Source organism: Aythya ferina (genome assembly GCF_964211825.1).
Source record: "Aythya ferina genome assembly, chromosome: 3".
Taxonomy (NCBI): Eukaryota; Metazoa; Chordata; class Aves; order Anseriformes; family Anatidae; genus Aythya; species Aythya ferina.
Window position 1 is genome coordinate 113854523 of NC_140298.1, and position 19190 is coordinate 113873712.

The 19190-nt window shown below is 40.0% G+C and overlaps 1 protein-coding gene across 1 annotated transcript in view; it reads left to right on the plus strand.

The window, feature by feature from the left end:
* The first annotated feature begins 626 nt into the window (after positions 1-626).
* Positions 627-19190, plus strand: part of CDC5L (cell division cycle 5 like) — a 34481-nt gene continuing 15917 nt past the window's right edge. The window contains exons 1-13 of the mRNA XM_084514253.1: positions 627-789; positions 4173-4276; positions 5250-5411; positions 5933-6060; positions 6905-7004; positions 7252-7470; positions 8858-9002; positions 9482-9670; positions 10580-10728; positions 13343-13505; positions 14891-15055; positions 16398-16478; positions 16818-17063. Coding sequence (XP_084370379.1) covers positions 745-789; positions 4173-4276; positions 5250-5411; positions 5933-6060; positions 6905-7004; positions 7252-7470; positions 8858-9002; positions 9482-9670; positions 10580-10728; positions 13343-13505; positions 14891-15055; positions 16398-16478; positions 16818-17063 — 1896 coding nt within the window. The 5' untranslated portion in view covers positions 627-744. The remainder of the gene's footprint in view (positions 790-4172; positions 4277-5249; positions 5412-5932; positions 6061-6904; positions 7005-7251; positions 7471-8857; positions 9003-9481; positions 9671-10579; positions 10729-13342; positions 13506-14890; positions 15056-16397; positions 16479-16817; positions 17064-19190) is intronic.

The following is a 19190-nucleotide window of genomic DNA, read 5'->3' on the forward strand; positions in this document are numbered from 1 at the left end:
CATAACTTGAGTGAAGGACTGTGGCAGAAAGACCTGAGAAAAGTGGTCGGAAGCAAGAACGCAAGCTTTAATAGCAGTTAAAACCTGGATGTCGCCATGCCTTGCTACCTCAATTTTTGTTTTGGTTACAGTGCGTCAATGTAAATAGCGGTTGTTTTGGTTTGGTGTTTATTTCTTTTGTCCTAATTGCTCCTACACCACGAACATCGGTGAAACCCGGCCACCTGCTGCCTCCTCCCCCCCCCCCCCTTATCCCTTCGGGAATTTGACACAACTTAAGGAATTTATCCTTTGAGAGCTGACGACCTCCCCGTACGCCTTTTCTTTTTTTTTTTTAATTATTATTTATTTATTTATTTAGCAGAGGAGAAAGAAAAGGGAAGGGAAAGCAGAAACCGCCCCGACGAGCTGAGGGCTGAGGCGCTCCAATCACCCCCCCTCCCCCCATTCAACTCCCCTCAGGGCCGCCAGAGCGCAGTCCCCCGCGGGGGGGGGGGGGGGGGGGCACCGCTGTGCACATGCGCCGAGCGCCAACTCCCGCTTTCCCTCCCCGCTCCCCCTCTCCCGCCACTGTGCGCATGCGCAAGCCCCTCCGCCGCGCAGCCCCCGCCCTCCCCGCTCCGCGCATGCGCAGAAGGCGAGCGGCGCCTGCGCTGGGTGCAGGCCCGGCCCCGCCGCAGCCGCTGCTGCCCTCCAGCCGCTCGTTTCTCCTCTAAGCCCCTCGGGCCCCTCTTCGCCGCCAAGATGCCGCGGATTATGATCAAGGGCGGCGTGTGGCGGAACACCGAGGTAGGGCCCGGTTTGCTTTAACCCCCCCCAATCCTCCCTGTCCCCCCCCTCACGGCTCAGCCCTCAGCGGTGTGGGGGAGGGGCTGCGCGGCAGGATTGCGCAGGCGCGGGCGGAGGGGCGGGAGGGGGGCTGGTCACGTGGTGCGGAACATGGCGACGGGGGGGGGGGCGCCTGCTCGTGTGTCCCCAGAGAGCAGAGCTCAGCGCCTGCTCCTCCGCGCCCCTCCTGAGGGAGCTGCAGGCCGCCATGAGGCCTCCCCTCGGCCTGCTCTGCTCTGGATTGAGCAAACCAAGGGACCTTAGCTGCTCCTCACACGCCTTCCCCTCCAGACCCTTCACCACCTTCGTAGCTCTCCTGTGGGCAACCCGAAGGCTGCGTGCTGGGAGCGGAGGAAGCTCAGCCGTGCGTAGGGTCGCCTCTGCCCCACAGATGAACCACCCGCACAGTAGCTGAGGGATATGTATGGGCTGTGTTGTCTTCAGACATCACAGAATGGCCGAGGTTGGAGAGGAACCTCTTGAGGTTCAGCGAGGGCAAGTGCAGGGTGCTGCACGTGGGGAGGAACAACCCAGTGCAGACTGGGGACTGACCTACTGGAGAGCAGCCCTGCCGAGAGGGCTTTGGGGGTCCTAGTGGACATGTTAACCACAAGCCAGCAGTGTGCCCTTGTTGCTAAGAAGGCCAGTGGGATCCCCATCAGGAGTAGTGTGGACAGCAGGTCACGGGAGGTGATCCTCCCCCTCCACTCAGCACTGGTGAGGCCACACCTGGAATGTTGTGTACATTTCTGGGCTCCCCCAGTACCAGAGAAATGTAGAACATGGTCCAGCATAGAGCTACAAAGACGATTAAAGGATTGGAGCATCTATACTATGAGGAAAGACTAAGTGAGCTGCATCTGTTTAGCTTAGCAGAGATTGAGAGGGGATCCTATCAACCTCTATAAATACCTGAGGGGACCATGTAAAGAGGATGGGTCCCAACTCTTCTCATTGCTGTCCAATGATAGGATAGAGGATAATGGGTATAAATAAGAGGGTAATAAATACAATTGATATGAGAGGTAATAGGTATAACATGCTCTAGATGACCCTGCTTGAGCAGGGGGGTTGGACTAGATGATCTCTGGAGATCCCTTCCAACCTTGGCCATGCTGTGATTCTGTGACCTCTGAAGATCACCTAGTCCAACCCCCCTGCCAAGCAGGGTCACCCTGAGCTCATTGCACAGGATGGCATCCAGGTGGGTTTTGAATATCTCCAGAGAAGGAGACTCCACAACCTCTCAGGGCAACCTGTCTCAGTGCTTCATCAGCCTCACAGTAAAGAAGTGCCCCCTCATATTGAGACAGAACCTCCTGTGCTTCAGTTTGTGCCTGTTGCCTCTTGTCCTGTCACTGAATGCTACTACAAGAGATTACAACTGAGAAGAGACCGGCACCATCCTCTCGACACCCTCCCCTCAGATATTTATACACAATGATGAGGTCTCCCTTCAGTCTTCTGTTTTCCTAGGCCCATTTAGTGGGCCTGTTTAGCCTGGAAAGATGGCCCTAGAGCATGTTCTATACTGCACAGGGAGGGGTTTTGTTCCCTGGGAAAGCAAGGGCATGGGAATCTCTTCCCCATGAAGACCCCTTCAGATGGAATTGGTGCGGACGTGTACGGGATCGTCATCTGCAGCCCCGAGTGTCTTGTACACAGGGATCTGTGTGTCCTTCAGGAAAATGAAAAACAGCAAAATACCCTCCAAAACCAACAAAGCTCTCTCCCATTTTTGATGTCACTTGCTTTCAGAACTGCAAGTGATAGTGTAAGGAAATAATAACAAAAAATAAAGACTGTGAAATGTATTTATTAGATGGCACGTTCAAAAGGAGGTACTCAACACTGTAAAATCCAGAACTGTGCCACTGTATACTCTGAACACTAGACATGTGCATAGTTCCAGAAAGCAGTGAGAAAAATTAACAGAAAATTACTATTTTGTGTACTTCATGTGCCTTGAAGCCCTTGTGCTGTACCAGCTCTATGTCAGGAGGCTGCTACACTGGAGGCCTACAGAGGACAGGAATAGCCATGTGCACTTAACCCTGGGCTTAATTTCAGCCATTATGGACTAATTCTGGTGTTATAAAGAGAAACAGATCATCATTTCACCCATATTTTATGTACCAGAGGTGAAATAGCTCATTTTAGTGTTTATTTTTTAAAAATTAGTATTTCAATTATATGTACAGCGTTATGGATATTCACAGTGGATACCAGATCATCAGGACAGTGACTGCAGAAAGCCTGCTAATGTCATCAGTATGGTTGCAGCATGCCATGTGACACCACGTAAAATCCAAAAACCAAGACAGGATTTAGAGACATTGTGGTAATTTTGAGCTTTTCATAGAAATGACCTGAATTGTTTCGGGTAGCAGCTCAAGCCAGAGCTCCTCATCATTATAGCTGCTGTGTGCTCTGAGAGCTGTCTGTGCTGGACAGAGGATCTGTCATTGATGGCTCGCATCTGCATTGTGCAGCTGAACAGATTCAGGACGCAACTATGAGTATAGAAGAGAAACATCTGTGGTGAACAAGGCTATAAGAATAGCTGTGAGGCATTTAAAATTCTGCTTTCTGACCTTTGAAGACATAAAAAATCACAAATCTGCTTATCTGGGGAAAGGGAGAGAGGGACTTCTGGAATGTAAAATGGGTACCCAACACTGTGAAATCCAGAACTGTGCCAGCAGCTTGTTGGATATGAGCAGCCTGGCTCCCAGGCTGAATCCATTTATTTTTCCCCAGAAGTTTATGGGCTTCAGGATCAGCGCTTGTGGGTGTAACACTCTAAACAGTGAAGTGATGTATTTTAGGATTTACTTGGAAAAGAGAAACTTAGTACAAGGTTCCTTCATTTTCATGAAGCATATCTATACATAACAGCATATTCAATTGATAGATTCCATTTGCGTTAACCTGTGCAAAATAAAAAGAGGACAAGGTAATTTTATGATGTTATTTAAAAAAGGCCACCTAGAGGTATCTGTTTTTTTCCCAAATGTTGTGCGATGACCAAAAGGACAAACACTTCTCTACCTCTTTATTGCTGTTCTCAAGGAAGAAATGCAGAACCTTTGAAAAAAAGTGCATAAAGAGAGCACTGAAACTAATCATTTTGGAAATCTGTCAGTTTCATCCCTTGTATTGATTTCTGCGGCCTTTGGAATGCAAATCCTCATTCATCTGTAAAATGTGGAAAAGCAGCAGCGATGCTGTTTGCACTGGCTCAGCCAACTGCATGAAACCCACTGTGTTGGCTGCTTCAGCTCAGCCTTGCTGCTTTGTGAGTGCTCATGATCCATGACAATATAAATTGTTTTTGTTTTAAGGATGAAATTCTGAAAGCAGCTGTGATGAAATATGGCAAAAACCAGTGGTCTCGTATTGCTTCCTTACTGCACAGGAAATCAGCAAAGCAGTGCAAAGCCAGATGGTAAGTGACATATGCCATGACTTGGAATGTGAGGTTTGTAATTAGTGGCGATTTAGAAGCTACTGCAGATGAATTTATGTCCACAATAGAACAATAGTTTAAGATTGTTTGATTCTGTTATTGTAGATATTACAAATTGCTGATGAGTAACGGTAATGGGAACAAAAGTATAAATGTTCACTTCATCAGTGACCGTCAGCAAATGCAGGATCATGTTAAGTGTGTACATGATTTCTTTTTCCATATCACTTGTTTTAAATGAAAACACATATTTCCAATGAAGTAAAATTAGAATTAGTGGAATATCCTGAGTTGGAAGGGACCCACAAGGATCATTGAGTCCAATTGTCAGGTACTAAACTCTCTTTCAGATAATTTTCTGACAATGGCAGTTTTGGCTTGAGGATGAATGTTTAGAAACTGCACTGTGAAATTTCAGTTTATGCCAGAAATTGGAAGCCTAAAACTAATGCAAGTAGATGCAGCATGAACCCGTTTCAAAATCCAGCTGATCTGGCTTAGTTTCTGAAGTAGTACACATATTTATTGGAATATTTCTGCCTAAATTAACTGTACTGGCACAGTTAAAGGTGAGTGAAACAGTCATTGAAAGCCATACCAAATGAGCTTATTTCTGATAACTTTGGTTATTGAGATTTTTACCTTTTTCCGAGTTAAATTTCTGTCTCCTTACTTTGCTAGAATAGAACAGGGGAATGGATTAGGAGTCAGTGTCTGTATTAATGGATTAAAAATACATTTTAAAGCTCAAATACTTGATTTTTAAATAAAATTACTGTGTAGTAAAATATCCTTTTGTATAGGAAAAAAAAACAAACGTCTGAAATATGCATAACAAGATTTTGAAATGTCTTTGTGATGATTTGGGGAAAGACTGTTGTGAACTAATTCAAGACAAATCAAGACAAATTCAAGAATTGTACCTCATTTTGTTTTTTTCACTTTTGAACAGGTACGAATGGCTAGACCCAAGCATCAAAAAGACAGAGTGGTCACGGGAAGAAGAGGAAAAACTATTGCACCTGGCCAAGCTAATGCCAACCCAGTGGAGAACTATTGCCCCAATTATTGGGAGAACTGCTGCACAGTGTTTGGAGCACTATGAATTTCTGCTGTGAGTTACAGTGCTTTGCTGGAGGTGCATTACAGGAAAATGTGCAGAATTTGTTGTATTGATATGTCATTTGCTTCTCCCATGGTGCCGAAGTTAACAGTCCTTTTGTAAGCAAGCCCTTAAGGACTGTTTCTTTTCAGTTAGTGTGTCTAATTTCAAGGAAGAGGCATCTCAAGTGTTCTTTTTCTTTTTTTTCCCCACGAGGTTTGGTTTCTTGTCCTCATTGTTAAAGGTTACCGGAGCCAAGTTTTCTACTATCGGCTTTGTCAGTATTGTATTTTATATAATATTTTATTGCTGTAATATAACACTAGGTTGGTTCCTTTCATCTAATTTAACGTTATTTATCTAAATTTACCATGTTCCTAAATCTTTTAAATTATTAGATAACAAGTTTAATTACAGTACATGGTACAAGCTTAATTTTTCATCTGTTTTGGGGGAGATTTAAGAAAGGGTTGCTTGTTATGCACCTGTGGGAATACAAAGCCAGTTCTGACATACACGCAATGTGTTTTTAGGGACAAAGCTGCTCAGAGAGACAATGAGGAAGAAACTGCCGACGATCCTCGGAAACTTAAACCTGGAGAAATTGATCCAAATCCAGAAACTAAACCAGCCAGGCCAGATCCTATCGATATGGATGAAGGCAAGAAGTTGTTCACTGCTTTTGATGGATATCTGATGTCTTGTTTTTTCTGTTTGCTCAGCTTCTGTACCCTGGGAGTTTTTTGTGCCTTATTTTTAATTCCTCCTTAGAGATATATATTTTTTTCTTTTTCATATATATTTTATCTTATTTATGTGTCTGGCAAATTGTTTCTTGTTTTTCAATCTTCTCCTCTTTTTGGTAGGCTTCCTGCCTTCTCATTTGTTTTTGTCATTTCTTGCCTCAACTTCCTCTTTGTTGCTTTAACGACTGCACTTCCCATGATGATTGTTATTTCTGTATCTTCATCTTTTCCCACCAGCTGATACCTCCTGGTTGAATCCCTACCGAAGTGCAACAGTGCGTGGCTTTTTTCCTTGCACATTACAATTTTAGGAATTAAGAATTGCACATTGATAAAATTGTATGAATGGACCAGTGGTGGTTTTGAACAGTCATAGGTTCACAAATACAGCACCCTTGGATCTAGCTGGAAATGATATTAATAAATTAACCAATACAGTATTCATGGATCTAGATGCAAATGAAGTTATTTCATTTTGTTAGTGCAGTCAATTTGCCGCTTTCTAAATATATTTTGATTTGCTGTAGAAATTAGTCGAATTATTTTTAGCAGTAGATGTTTTAACTTGAAATCTTTGCTTCATCAGGCTAATTAGAAAATATATTGGAACAACTTGAAGAAAACTGAAGTTTAGCGATCATGCACAGTTCCTGTGAAAACATTGATTCATTCAGCTTTTAACGTTGCTTTCTAACCCTAATGTCATATTTCCCCTTACTGCTATTTTTAAGTATATTGTATTTATCTACACTATTGCAGATGAACTTGAAATGCTGTCTGAAGCTCGAGCTCGTCTGGCTAATACGCAGGGAAAGAAGGCGAAACGAAAAGCGAGAGAGAAGCAGCTGGAAGAAGCTAGGTAAGCTTGTGCTTAGCTTTAGATGCTGGGTCTTCTTTTGTGGGCTCTGGAGCATATAGAATGTATACATAGGCTTAAGTCATTGCAGAATCAGACTTTTTCATTGTTATCTAGGGCAAGAACTCACTCACATCGTATGCATATATGCAGCGTTATCACACCAGCAGTTGATGATAGTACCAGCTCTTGGGATAGAGGAGCCACCTATGGGTAGGCACTTCAAATCACAGTATTACTGTTTCTTTAGACGACTTGCTGCTCTTCAGAAGAGACGAGAACTTCGAGCTGCTGGGATTGAGATACAGAAAAAAAGGAAAAAGAAGAGAGGTGTGGATTATAATGCAGAAATTCCATTTGAAAAGAAACCCGCACCTGGTTTTTATGATACATCAGAGGAAAACTACCAGATTCTGGATGCAGATTTCAGAAAGCTACGTCAGCAAGACCTGGATGGAGAATTAAGATCGTAAGTATGTGTTACGTTAGGGAGGGAACAGTGTATTGAGGGAAAAACCAACAAACACACAAAAAATATGTGTATGCTTATGTGTTTATATACATATGTATGTGCTTATATATATTTTATGTACATTTTATATATATTAATAAATCATATATAACATATTTATACAAAACATATAAAATGTATAGTCAAGAGTGTATAAATTTATAAACAATATACATATGTTATACATATATAAGCATGTATTTGGCATATATATAAGTATATAAAGATAAATACAATAAATAATAACGAAACGTACTAGGTCCTGGAAGTGTCTGAAATAGAACTTGGGCAGGGGTTATGTTTTCCACATGACAGATGTTAGTGCAGGTCTTTTTCTGCACTTTTTTTGTGCAGAAAAAAAAAAAAAATTATCTGTCTTTTTTTTTTTCCAATCTTTCTAAAAGATCTTATTAACCTTTTCTGCATGAGAATAGAAGACCTTGTAGACATCGGCGCTATTTATATGGAAATCTTGAATTTGAGGTTCATTTTCTTGTAGCAGTAGATTACTCATAATATTGCAGTCCTTTCTCCAAGTCAAAACATTATTAATGTTGCTTATAGGAGTAACTTGTATTTATTGCAGTAGTACTTTTGATAGGAAAATAGTGTAATAATTCAATTAATAATCTTAAGTAGAATTTCCTTAAATGCTTAATTTCTTCCCCTGCCACAAATCTCTAACCGCTCAGTTGAGAAGTCAAAGGCACATCTTCAGCAGCAGCAGTATGGCACGTATTTAATTGTAGAATTGCATTCCCTGTTCCTCCTGCCCTGTGCTTTTTACGGAGAGGGTAGGTCCAGTACTACGTGCAGTTTGGTTTATTAGCTTGTGGTATATTTAATTCTTTATGTATGGCTTTTAGTTTAGAGAATCTGGTAGGAGGTTCAAACTGCTATGTATTGCTAAGTTATGATCTCACAGGCTGACCCCATTGCTGTATGAAGAAAATACCATATTCATTAAACGCTGAGAACTTAGGTCCCATATTCCACAGAAAATATTCTTCCTTTAGCAGCTGCCGGAGGAAGAGGACCCACTGATTCTAACTGTGTAAATTCCTGAATGGGCATTTTGTCTTGCTTCATAACCCTGTTGACTGTAGCTGAAGCAACAACCACCTGTTGCCTAGTTCTGTAATGCAGAAGCATTACACTCTGTTGTTGTAGGTTCTGCAGCAAGATCTGTAGACCGTATCTAATTAACTTGTACACCACAAGTCAGTTCACTCTTCCCAAAACATGCTTTATTTCAGCATATCCAGCTTTTGCTAGGGTACAGGCTTTTTGTTCTTTGTTTTACTTTGTAGCTGTTCTAAAATGATTCTCTTCTCTGTATTAATAGTGAAAGGGAAGGACGAGAGCGCAAAAAAGACAAACAGCATATGAAGCGGAAAAAAGAATCAGACTTGCCTTCAGCTATTCTACAGACCAGTGGGGTGTCAGAGTTCACAAAAAAAAGAAGTAAATTAGTGCTTCCAGCACCTCAGGTAAATAGCGCATTGATCAATAACCAACTTAAACGCCCAGTGCCAATCAGCAGTTTCTGTTCTGTCAGTTGGATCTTGTGATCATATTCATCTTACTATACCTGGGGATTTTCTCTTTGCAGGAAGGCATAACCTGATCAAAACCCATAAGCCTAGGTGGAAGATTGATCTTGGAGTGATTTTTTTCAAGTGGAGTTGGTGGGAAATGTCAAGGGAGATGCGTTGTATTATGTGTTTGGACCTTCTGTGCATGGGAATGGGGTGTATCTTGTTGGCCATATTTTAGAAACCGAAGTTTTATTCTTTAGTTGGTTTCAGCATGCAGGTGGCACTAATGTAGTACACACCTGGGAAGGGGGTAATGGTGTGAGGAGACTGTTCTGTAGTGCTTTTAAAACAAATGTCAAGTACCTTCTGATGTACAACAGGCATTTTGTTTTTCTAAAGATAATGTGTTTGTGGTTGTTTTCTTTTTAAAGATATCTGATACAGAACTTGAAGAAGTTGTAAAAGTCGGCCAGGCGAGTGAGATTGCACGCCAGACTGCTGAGGAATCTGGAATTACAAACTCAGCTTCCAGCACTCTGTTGTCTGAATACAATGTGACCAACAACAGCATAGCCTTGAGGACTCCGAAAACTCCAGCAGCACAAGACAGGATCCTGCAGGTAGAGTATAAACGGACAGAATAATCTTGTGGGTTTAGTGCAGTGGTCAGTTGAATAAAAAATGTAAGTACCACCAAAGCATTCCTTAGATGTTGTATGTTACTGGGGTTTGAACTGGTACATGATCTGCAGGACACACTGAAAGGCATAGATGCAGGCCCACTTCTATCTGATCAATTGTTTGTTAGCAAGTTTAGCTTTAACCATTCTCCTGGTACCTTGTATAGTTTCTCTTTGTGTAACTCACATCCTTTAAACAATTTATTTTATGTTTTTTTCAACTTAGTTTGGTATCCAGCTTTTTTTTTTTTTTTTTCAATTAACCAAAAGTAATTAACTAAAACAATAAAATAATATTTTTCTAGCACTTCATTTGCTTAAAAACACTTAAGATGGGGATTCTTAAAAACCCTAGCTGTGCAACTCTGAATTACATTTGTGTTGCAGTGATTGTGTGAATGTCTCAGTTCTTTTAAAAACTAGTAGCACCAGGTAATGTTTTGTTGTATGTGGGGAAATGGCTAAATGAAATCACTGCTGCTATTTTGTAAAAAACTGAAAGGACATGTTGATAATGACTTGAATATTGAGTCACTAATGAATCTTGCAAATCTATGTAGTCTGACAAACCAAAGGAATTTGAAACATCAGTCAACCCACTCGTTTTTGCAATTCTAATTGATAACATGTATGACTGGCAATGAAGATTAAAATTGCTTTCAGCAGAACTGTAGGGTTTGTAAATAACCAGTGTACTGGTGTTAAAAAGGGTTAAACATTTTCTACAAACCGGTTGATATTCAAATAGCCCTTCAGCTGTTCTTATTGCTAATGAATCTGTGAAACATGTATAGCAGAGTGACTCTGAAAGTCTTGGTTAATGTACCGTCTGTGTTGTCTGTTCCACAGGAAGCACAGAACCTGATGGCTCTCACCAATGTGGATACCCCCCTGAAAGGAGGTCTTAACACACCACTGCATGAAAGTGACTTTTCAGGGGTAACTCCCCAGAGGCAGGTTGTTCAGACTCCAAATACTGTGCTTTCCACACCCTTCAGGTAAAAAAAAAAAAAAAAAAAAAAAAAAAAGTGTTTTTGTAACGGGTGCTTGGCTGAGCATGTATCTGATGGACCGAAGGAAGCGGCTGTCAATGTGTGAAGTAATAGGATATGACCAGTGCTGCAAAACAAACTCTAACCCCCTTTTATTTCAGTCTCGTGTTGAACAACTTTCTCCTTTTCTGTATCTTTTGCAAGCTCAGCTACATTATCTTCATCTGTATATGTATAGTTTGAAGGAATTTTGGTCCAACATGAGCTCTTCTGTGGTCTGGAGCAATATAAGTTATACTGGAGTAATACAGAAGTATAAATAGTAAGATGGCATGTCATTCTGTGTGTGGATTCTAGCCTTTCCAAAGTATTACCTCTGAGCCGAAGGTGTGGGAGGTCCCTTAGCCAAACCCACTTGGAACTTTTGAAAAGCTGGGGTAAATATTTTATAAGCCATATATATACAAAATAAAATATTTCTTATACTGCCAATCTAAATAGTATGGAATTGTTAGTTTAGCTCTTAGAGTGGGTCCTGAATAAATATATATCCCACAAAAGCCAAATAGCGTAGGGCTAAAAAATATTACACTTTGTACGTTTTGTCTGTCAAATTTTTCAACTTAGGTTCTATTTATACTTGTACCGTGCCGTTAGGAAAAGCGGAGAATGAAATAAAAGAGACCTTTATGGCAGCTTTTCAAAAGCAGCTTTATTTTGTTATTTAAAAGTTGTATGCAAAAGCCCTGCTCTTTTAATTGGATCTACACAAATGATCTGTTGGAGTCAGTGGAGTGCAGAATGAATACAGGGTTTGGCCCGGAGTGATCTGGCTGCTCATTTGGGTTATTTTATATCAAAAAAACATTCTGATTCTAAAGACATTCTGATTCTTTTTGTCTGTTTGTCTTCTGCGGTGTGGGGTTTGGGTTTTTCTGTGTGTGTTCTTAGCTTCTGAAGTTCAGATTTGCCCGTGTAAGTATGGTAGCTTTGTGTCCATTTGGCTTGCTATAATTCATAGTTCCATATCAGTTTGAAAATCCAAGACCTTGAGAGGGGAAAAAAATCTACTAGGTTGTTAACAATAAATAAAAGGAAGCTCTAACTTTTTAAGCAGTCAGAGTAGTAAAGTAGAGCCATTGTCTAATGGCAAATAGAGGAAGTATTTAGGTACACCTTTTTTTCCTACGATGTCATGAAATCTGTAATATTTTGATGTAAGCTCCTTATGGAGGTTGTTGCCTTCCATTAGATTTTATTGTGTCAGGTCATAGTAGTAAGAATTATAAAGTTGAATCTTACATGTTGAAAAATTTAATGGGTATTTAAACATTGTGTGTAACTGAGACAACTGGAAAAAAAGCTATCCACTTACCTAGAAACTGTTTCTCCTGAAAAGTTATCATAAAGCTTTTTTTTTGCTAGTATGATCAACAAAATAAATATACCCTATGAAACAGTCATTTGAAAACACAAAATGATTTTTCTTCTGCTTTTTTGTGGGTATCATCCTGCAAATGTTACTGTCTGTATTTGTTACTCTAAAAGAGTTCATAAAAGTCTGAACAGCCTCAGGTGAAAAGAAAATTGTCACTGGCCACTCACAGCCATGCTCAGTTAATAAGGCGCTGTGGTATCCCTTAGAAGAGGACCAGTAAAGCATGTCAGGCCTTGTATGCAACTGTTTATCCACTGTTCTGGCATCTTACTGGCACTGCAGAATTACAGTTACTAGTAGTGGAAATAATGTATTAAACCATCTTGTCCTGTTTGTCTCTGCTAGGGTTGTTCTCTACAGCACATTCAGTTTTCATTGCTGCCTGAACATGTTTACTTAGGTGCAGATGAGTACCATAGCGTAGGTTTTTTTATACCAATTTTACCCCTTCCTGAACCTGTTTTCTTTGGGATGTTTACCAGTGTCTTACCATTTTTTTTTTTTTTAATTTTGTGTTTCTCACACTGTGTGGCCAAGAGAAAACTTGTAAAGTGCACAGACATGGCCCTGGATACAGTCACACTCTTTCATGCAGTAGGTTCAGTAGGATGGAAAACAATATTTCTTGTCAGTCTAGAGAAGTAGCAATTGAGGCCTACAGAATCTAAAACTTACTCTATCTTGCCTAAACTTGGGTGTTTAAAAGTGATTGGTATAATACAATTATCTCTTCAATAATCAATTAAAGCAAAGACCTGTCTTTGGGGCAATTCGTTAGGTTGTAAGATGGGACAGCTGTTAAGCCATCTGAATTCAGAGTGAATGACTTGCCCCAGGTGGTAGGGAGGTCAGAGGTTGCAATTAAATCCTGATTGCTGTATCCCAGAATGGGGACTGGTGACTGGGTAATCTCTCCTCAAAAGCAGTGCTGGGAGTTGATGTAGTTACTAAAGCTTCTCCTAATGTGTTGATGTGCCTGAAAGATCCTTGTGTACACTTTGATAGGTTTAAATAACTTATTTGATTCCTTTAATTGCATATTATGTTTTCACAGCCTTACACACACAACTGGATTGAATGTGTTAATTGTATTGTGTAACTTTCTGCGGCACTCGGATGTTTGAAAGTAAAAATATTTTGGGGGAAAAAAACAAATCAAAGTTGTATTTGTACTTCCTCTAGAACACCTTCTCAAGGACAAGAAGGCTTAACTCCTCGTGGAGGACTAACTCCTAAGCCTGTGGTTGGTACAACTCCTGGTAGAACTCCATTACGTGATAAATTGAACATCAACCCAGAAGAGGGGATGGCAGACTACAGTGACCCATCTTATGCAAAACAACTGGTAAGAACTGTATAAGGAGTGGAGGTGAATGCTCTGTTAACTTTCAGGTTTTTAATTTCTCATCTTCTGACCAGAACTTTATAACAAGTGCTATTTCTACCATTTGTCTACAGGTCTGTATTTATCATCTGATAAAACCAAATCTTTGCATTGTCATACTGTCAAGAATTTATTTGAAAGAACAGAAATACTGCCAGTTAAAACAGCTTTGACTGTGTTTAGTGAAAGCACACCAGAATTATTCATCAAAGAAGATGTAGTTAAGTTTCAGTCTTACTTTTATCTTTGAAGCTGAGCAGGAAGTATATCTAAAGATTCAGTTTTCTTGCAGTCCTACTCATTCCTCAAATTCCTCAACATCCTGGCTTCCCAGTTTACCTACAGGGCCTTTTAATCAGTTTGTCTTGTTGACAATATTGAGCTGAAGGAGTTTAATTTTTGCCATAAGGAGCACTTGGTTTTAAGATGTTCATTAATCTGAGTCCATCGTGATTCTTTCATCACCTTTGGCAACAGACGTTTCCTTTCCTGGAGATGCAGCCAGATGTACCTTGCCAATTAGACTTGGCATAAAAAGGGCATATAACTAATGGGTAGCACCTTGTGAACTCCTTTTATGTGGCTGATTCTGCAGCCCTAATGGTGGCTTTGCATATCTCCCACCAGAGCTATTGACGTGTTTCTTTTTAGGCCTAGCTAAGAATATCCTCTTTGAATTTTTAGCATGTTCTTCTCACAGAAATAACTCTTTGACTTCAGAATTTCTTTCAGCTTAAAGGACAAGGCTTATTTGTATTTTGGTTCTATATTAGCCTTTTTGTCATAAGAAAGGGAACAGGGGATTTGGTTTCTGTATGGACTCCACTGACTTCCAGATCCGGTGGTGTTTGTGTCATTTTTGTCCTGTGCAGTAATCCACAGATATGTGACCAACTGCTGTGAAAAAAATTCTAGTTAGTCTTACAAATAGTCCCATATCCATCATCAGTATGGATGCATTTTCACATATTTTCAATTTTGGAAAGGCAAATATGTGAGTCTCCATGGTTGTACTGACACTACTGGGAGGGGAAGGCGCCAAGCTGTTGTTTTGTATACTTTATATATTTGTATGTTTCAGTACCTGTCTTTAAGAAAGCTGAAAGTTGTCCTTTAGCATCAGAAAGTTTCTCTGTATGTTATGTGAATAAATTTTGGGTAGTGGTATATAGGCTAGCCTGGATTAGTAATGTGTCCCCTTTTGTCAGACCTCACAAATTCTGTTTTTATTTGATTTGTGTATTACTTGTGTGTTGTTCACATCTGTTGATGCAGATAAATGGAATTTTGTCATACTGTGCATCAATGCATGAATTCAGAAACACATCTTAATAATATTCCAATAGGAGAGAGAGTCTCGTGAACACCTGCGCCTCGGGCTCATGTCCCTTCCTGCTCCAAAGAACGACTTTGAGATTGTTTTACCTGAAAATGCAGAAAAAGAACTTGAGGAACATGAAGTAGATGAAGCCTTTGTGGAAGATACAGCTGATATAGAAGCCCGCAAGCAGGTAGGTGTATGTAATGCAGATAGTGCTATTTCTTTAAAACAAAATACGTTCATTTTATGGTTTCATAGTGTCATACATGTTTAGTGGAGGTGGTACAGCTTCTACAGAATAACAGGAAAATGTACTTGTTCACTGTGGTGGCAGCACAGAAAACATACATACAAGCAGAATCAGTTTTCTCTCTGAACCTTTTTCTTTGATGGTAGGTAACATGCCTTATTTTTTGTGATAGTCTTTAAAAGTGTGCATGTCCTCCCTTCTCCTTTTGTTCCCTCAAAAGATAAAAATATAATTAAAAGCATTTTTCAGCAGATGCATGTGCTTAATTTTAAGCATGTGAGTACTGTGCATTTTTCATTTTCAGGTTATACGCTCAGGGTTAAAAGTTATTGTTTATAAAATAGATACAAATTCAGGCAGGCTGGTGGAACGCTCAGAGATCTACTAAGGAGTGAATTGTTCCCCATTTGTAGGGGGTTACGACAGGATTACTCAGGCAGACAAGTTGTGAATGGGTTTCTGTTGTTGTTGTTTCCGAATTAAAGCCTGGAGAAAGTGATAGTTTGTTTTAACAAGTGAACAAAATAATTAAGACCACACAAACTATGCTCTGATATCTGTTAAGTGTATCCTAAAGCGTCCCATTTGGGGAGGAACAAATTGTGCACATATAGGCATCTGTTGCATGTAACAAAATAATAGAAGTCTGCATAAACATGGATAATTCAGGTGTGTGGAATAGAGAAAAAAATCAATTTCTAATATCAACTAAAATAATAGCAAACTGCCTTTCAAATGGAGGCATGACATGTCTAGGATCAGAACATGGGAGGTATTGGTCATCATCCCTGAAGTTTTAGGCAATATTTCCTTTTCATTTTATATGGAAAAAAAAAAAAAAAAAAAAAAGAAGAATTTAAGGAGAAAAAGCAGTATGTAAGAAAAAAATCTCATGTTTTCATATGTTCACAAGTATTGTTTCACTGAAGTACGTCGTAAAAGAGGACAAAGATTTAAGAGTCTCTTACTAGCAGGTTTCCTATTTGGAGAGTTAGAGCAGAAGTAAAACCTGATGTGGAAAAATTTATAAAGGACTAAGTCTGCTTGGGATGAACGAAAATATGATGGCTTGAAATAGCTTTTTAGGATCTCTGTCACAGTCTGCTGTAGTCTTGTTAACACGAGTGGCAGTAAATTATGTCGTGTGAAGTGTGACCTACTCTGTGTTTTAGTACTTCAAGAAACTTTTGCTGCAGGAATTAGTTCTTTTTATCACATGTATTTGTAAGAAGCATCCGAATGTATTGCAGCAGTTGGAGTAACACTTAGCTTGTTTGTCTAGGCTCTCCGAGAGGCAGAGCGTGCGAAGGAACTGAAGAGAATGCACAAAGCTGTTCAGAAAAATCTGCCACGTCCTTCAGAAGTAAGTGGAAACAAAATTCACTTTGAAGAAAAAAATGCAGGTTTTAACCATTGTAGGAGGACATACAGCCTAGGTAGATAATGAAAGAACGAAATCCTTATTTGACTATGCTGATTTCAGCTTTTCATGTTGAAAATGTTCTAAGGTATTTCATACTTGTAGCCGAAAATACGACTGGGTTTGGGTTGCTGTATCTGTTTCATGCAGCAAGGGTTTCTGGCACCTGTTCACGTGGTTTAACTGATGTAAAATCATGTTTAAATAGAAGTATATGAATTTAATGTGCTCTTTGGTAATACGGTGTTTATGATTTTTTTTTTTATTATTATTCTTGGGCAGGTTAATGAAACAATATTGAGACCCTTGAATGTGGAGCCACCTCTAACAGATTTGCAGAAAAGTGAAGAGCTAATAAAGAAGGAGATGATTACTATGCTTCATTTTGATCTTTTACACCATCCATTTGGAGACCAGTCTAGTGGTAAGAAGGGGAAAGGCCCAGGATTTGGAACCAACAATGCAGAACATATGGCTTACTTGGAACAAAATCCTTACGAGAAGTTCTCCAAAGAGGATCTCAAGAAGGTGAGAATTGTACAGCCTAATTACCCCTGACCTGAAAAAAAGGAAAAGAAAGTGGATTCAAGATTGTACAGAGTTGGGATATCTCCAGAGCATTGTGTGAAGAGCTGTAAGGGTAACTTAAGTGTATGTTTTTTTTTTTTCTATGAGCTAATGTTCATCTCAACACTCAGCAGGATGATAGTGATGTATTTGTCCACAGACACAGTCTTCTGGATACAATTTTGAATGTGTTGTGATTGTTTATCATTTGAAGTAAGAGTAGGAGCTATAAGCCCTCCACATTTATCAAATTCTACTTTGCCTGACCTATAAAGTGATATTAAAGTACAGACACTTCAGTCCCATGTGGTATCCTCCCTGTGCTGCCTGTGTTGACTTTTAAGCCAGGATTACAAAGCATTTATTTTCTTCATAGCAGTGCAGACTAAGTATGACAGTGGTAGCTAGCTTATAACTGGGAGCAGCAAACAGGGTTGTTTAATGATGCTTCTCAGGCTTGATCCAGCACAGCAGTGCCTCTTGCAAAGCCTGCTGGGCTGTGGCAACTGATCTTAAAGCACCCCTGGTTAAAGTGCTGAATAGGCAGAACAGGTTGTCAGTGGACAAAATGAGAGTGTCTAGGCATTCTGTCCTCTTCTGCATTGTAATCCCAAGCTAAATATCCTTGTACCGAGGCTTCCAGTTCGGGCTGTTCATTTATTTAAACATCTACAGATGTTGCGCTTGCTGCCAAGTGACAGACAGTTTAGACACACAAGGCTGTGGTTAGCTCTTTCAAAGAGCTTCACCTGTGAAGTTGTGCCAGTAACCTTTTACGAAATGCTTACAGGAATAAAAATGATTGAAAAGGACAAAATCACATGCCACCAAATCATGTGTTGTTATGCACAGACTCCTGCTATCTGTAACTTGTAGTCTGACACGAGCTGTGGTAGCTCAGATCCTAAATCCTGTATTACTGTAAAGTGACTCTACAGATAAACAAGCAGATTTTAGATCTGTGTCCTTGACCATAGCTGACCAGTGAATCAAGAGTCTAAAATAAAAAAACACTGGACAGTATGTACTTTAATTTGCTATTAAATGAAAGATTACAGTTGCAGATTTCTTAGCAGGAGAAATTAAAGATGGAAAATGCAGTTAGATCATGAATATCACTGTTCTGACAATGTCAAATTGTTCCCTTAGGATCAGCCTCTGAGTGCCTTCTCTTGTTTGTTTTGAAGTACAACAAGAACTGAGTTTGCTGTCACTTCATTTGGACTTGTTACACAGTCCAGTAGTTTTTGTCTGGAAATTTCCTTCAGAGTCCCTAGAAATTATTCTCTCTTAACTGATGGGCAGTTCTTTCTTCATACTCGCTGTCTGACATTCAGAATAATACTCCCTGTTTGTTTAAAATCAAATTCAGGCCAAGTAGCATTCCTATCTGCACCCCTGTCTGGGGTTTGTTTGCTTTCCCTTTTTTTGTTCTAGAGCATTTTCTACTGAAATCCCTTCAAAAAATGCTCCTTTCTTTTCCTGGTATATAGTGTTCTTTTGGGAAGGATTAGCAGTGATGCTAAATGCAGTGTTGTGAGCTGTGGAACTGTTTTGCTGTCACAACTAGTCTAAGTAGTTACAGTGTACAAATAGCTGCTAATTAAAAGTGCATTAATGTAAGCTGCAGCTTTGTCAGGTGTGGCTGGAGTACTTCTACTTTATCTGACTTGACCGTCCAGGACAAGTGATTAATTTGTCTTTCCCTGGTATCTCTGGAGTGATTTAACCTAGCAATGCTTTGAAATACATGCTTCCTGGACAATGTGCTGTTATAAAATATAGGTTGGCTTCCTCTGAGATATCTGCTGGTGATACAGAAATTAGCAGAATGCTTGTAAATGCTGTTGAAAGGGTGGAGACACACTTATAATCAACGAAATCCAGATCAGCAAACATGTTTAGGTGTTTAGTTGCAAATAAATCGTGAAGAGCTTGGTGCCTATGTAGCTCTGTGGGTTAGATTCTTTGTCAATATTATGAGTTGTGAAAACAACGCGGGTCTTTCCCATTAATTGCGATGTACTTTGGAAACTGAACTGGTAAGAGGAGAAAGCTCCTAGCTCAGTAGTAGTTCTCTACAAACAC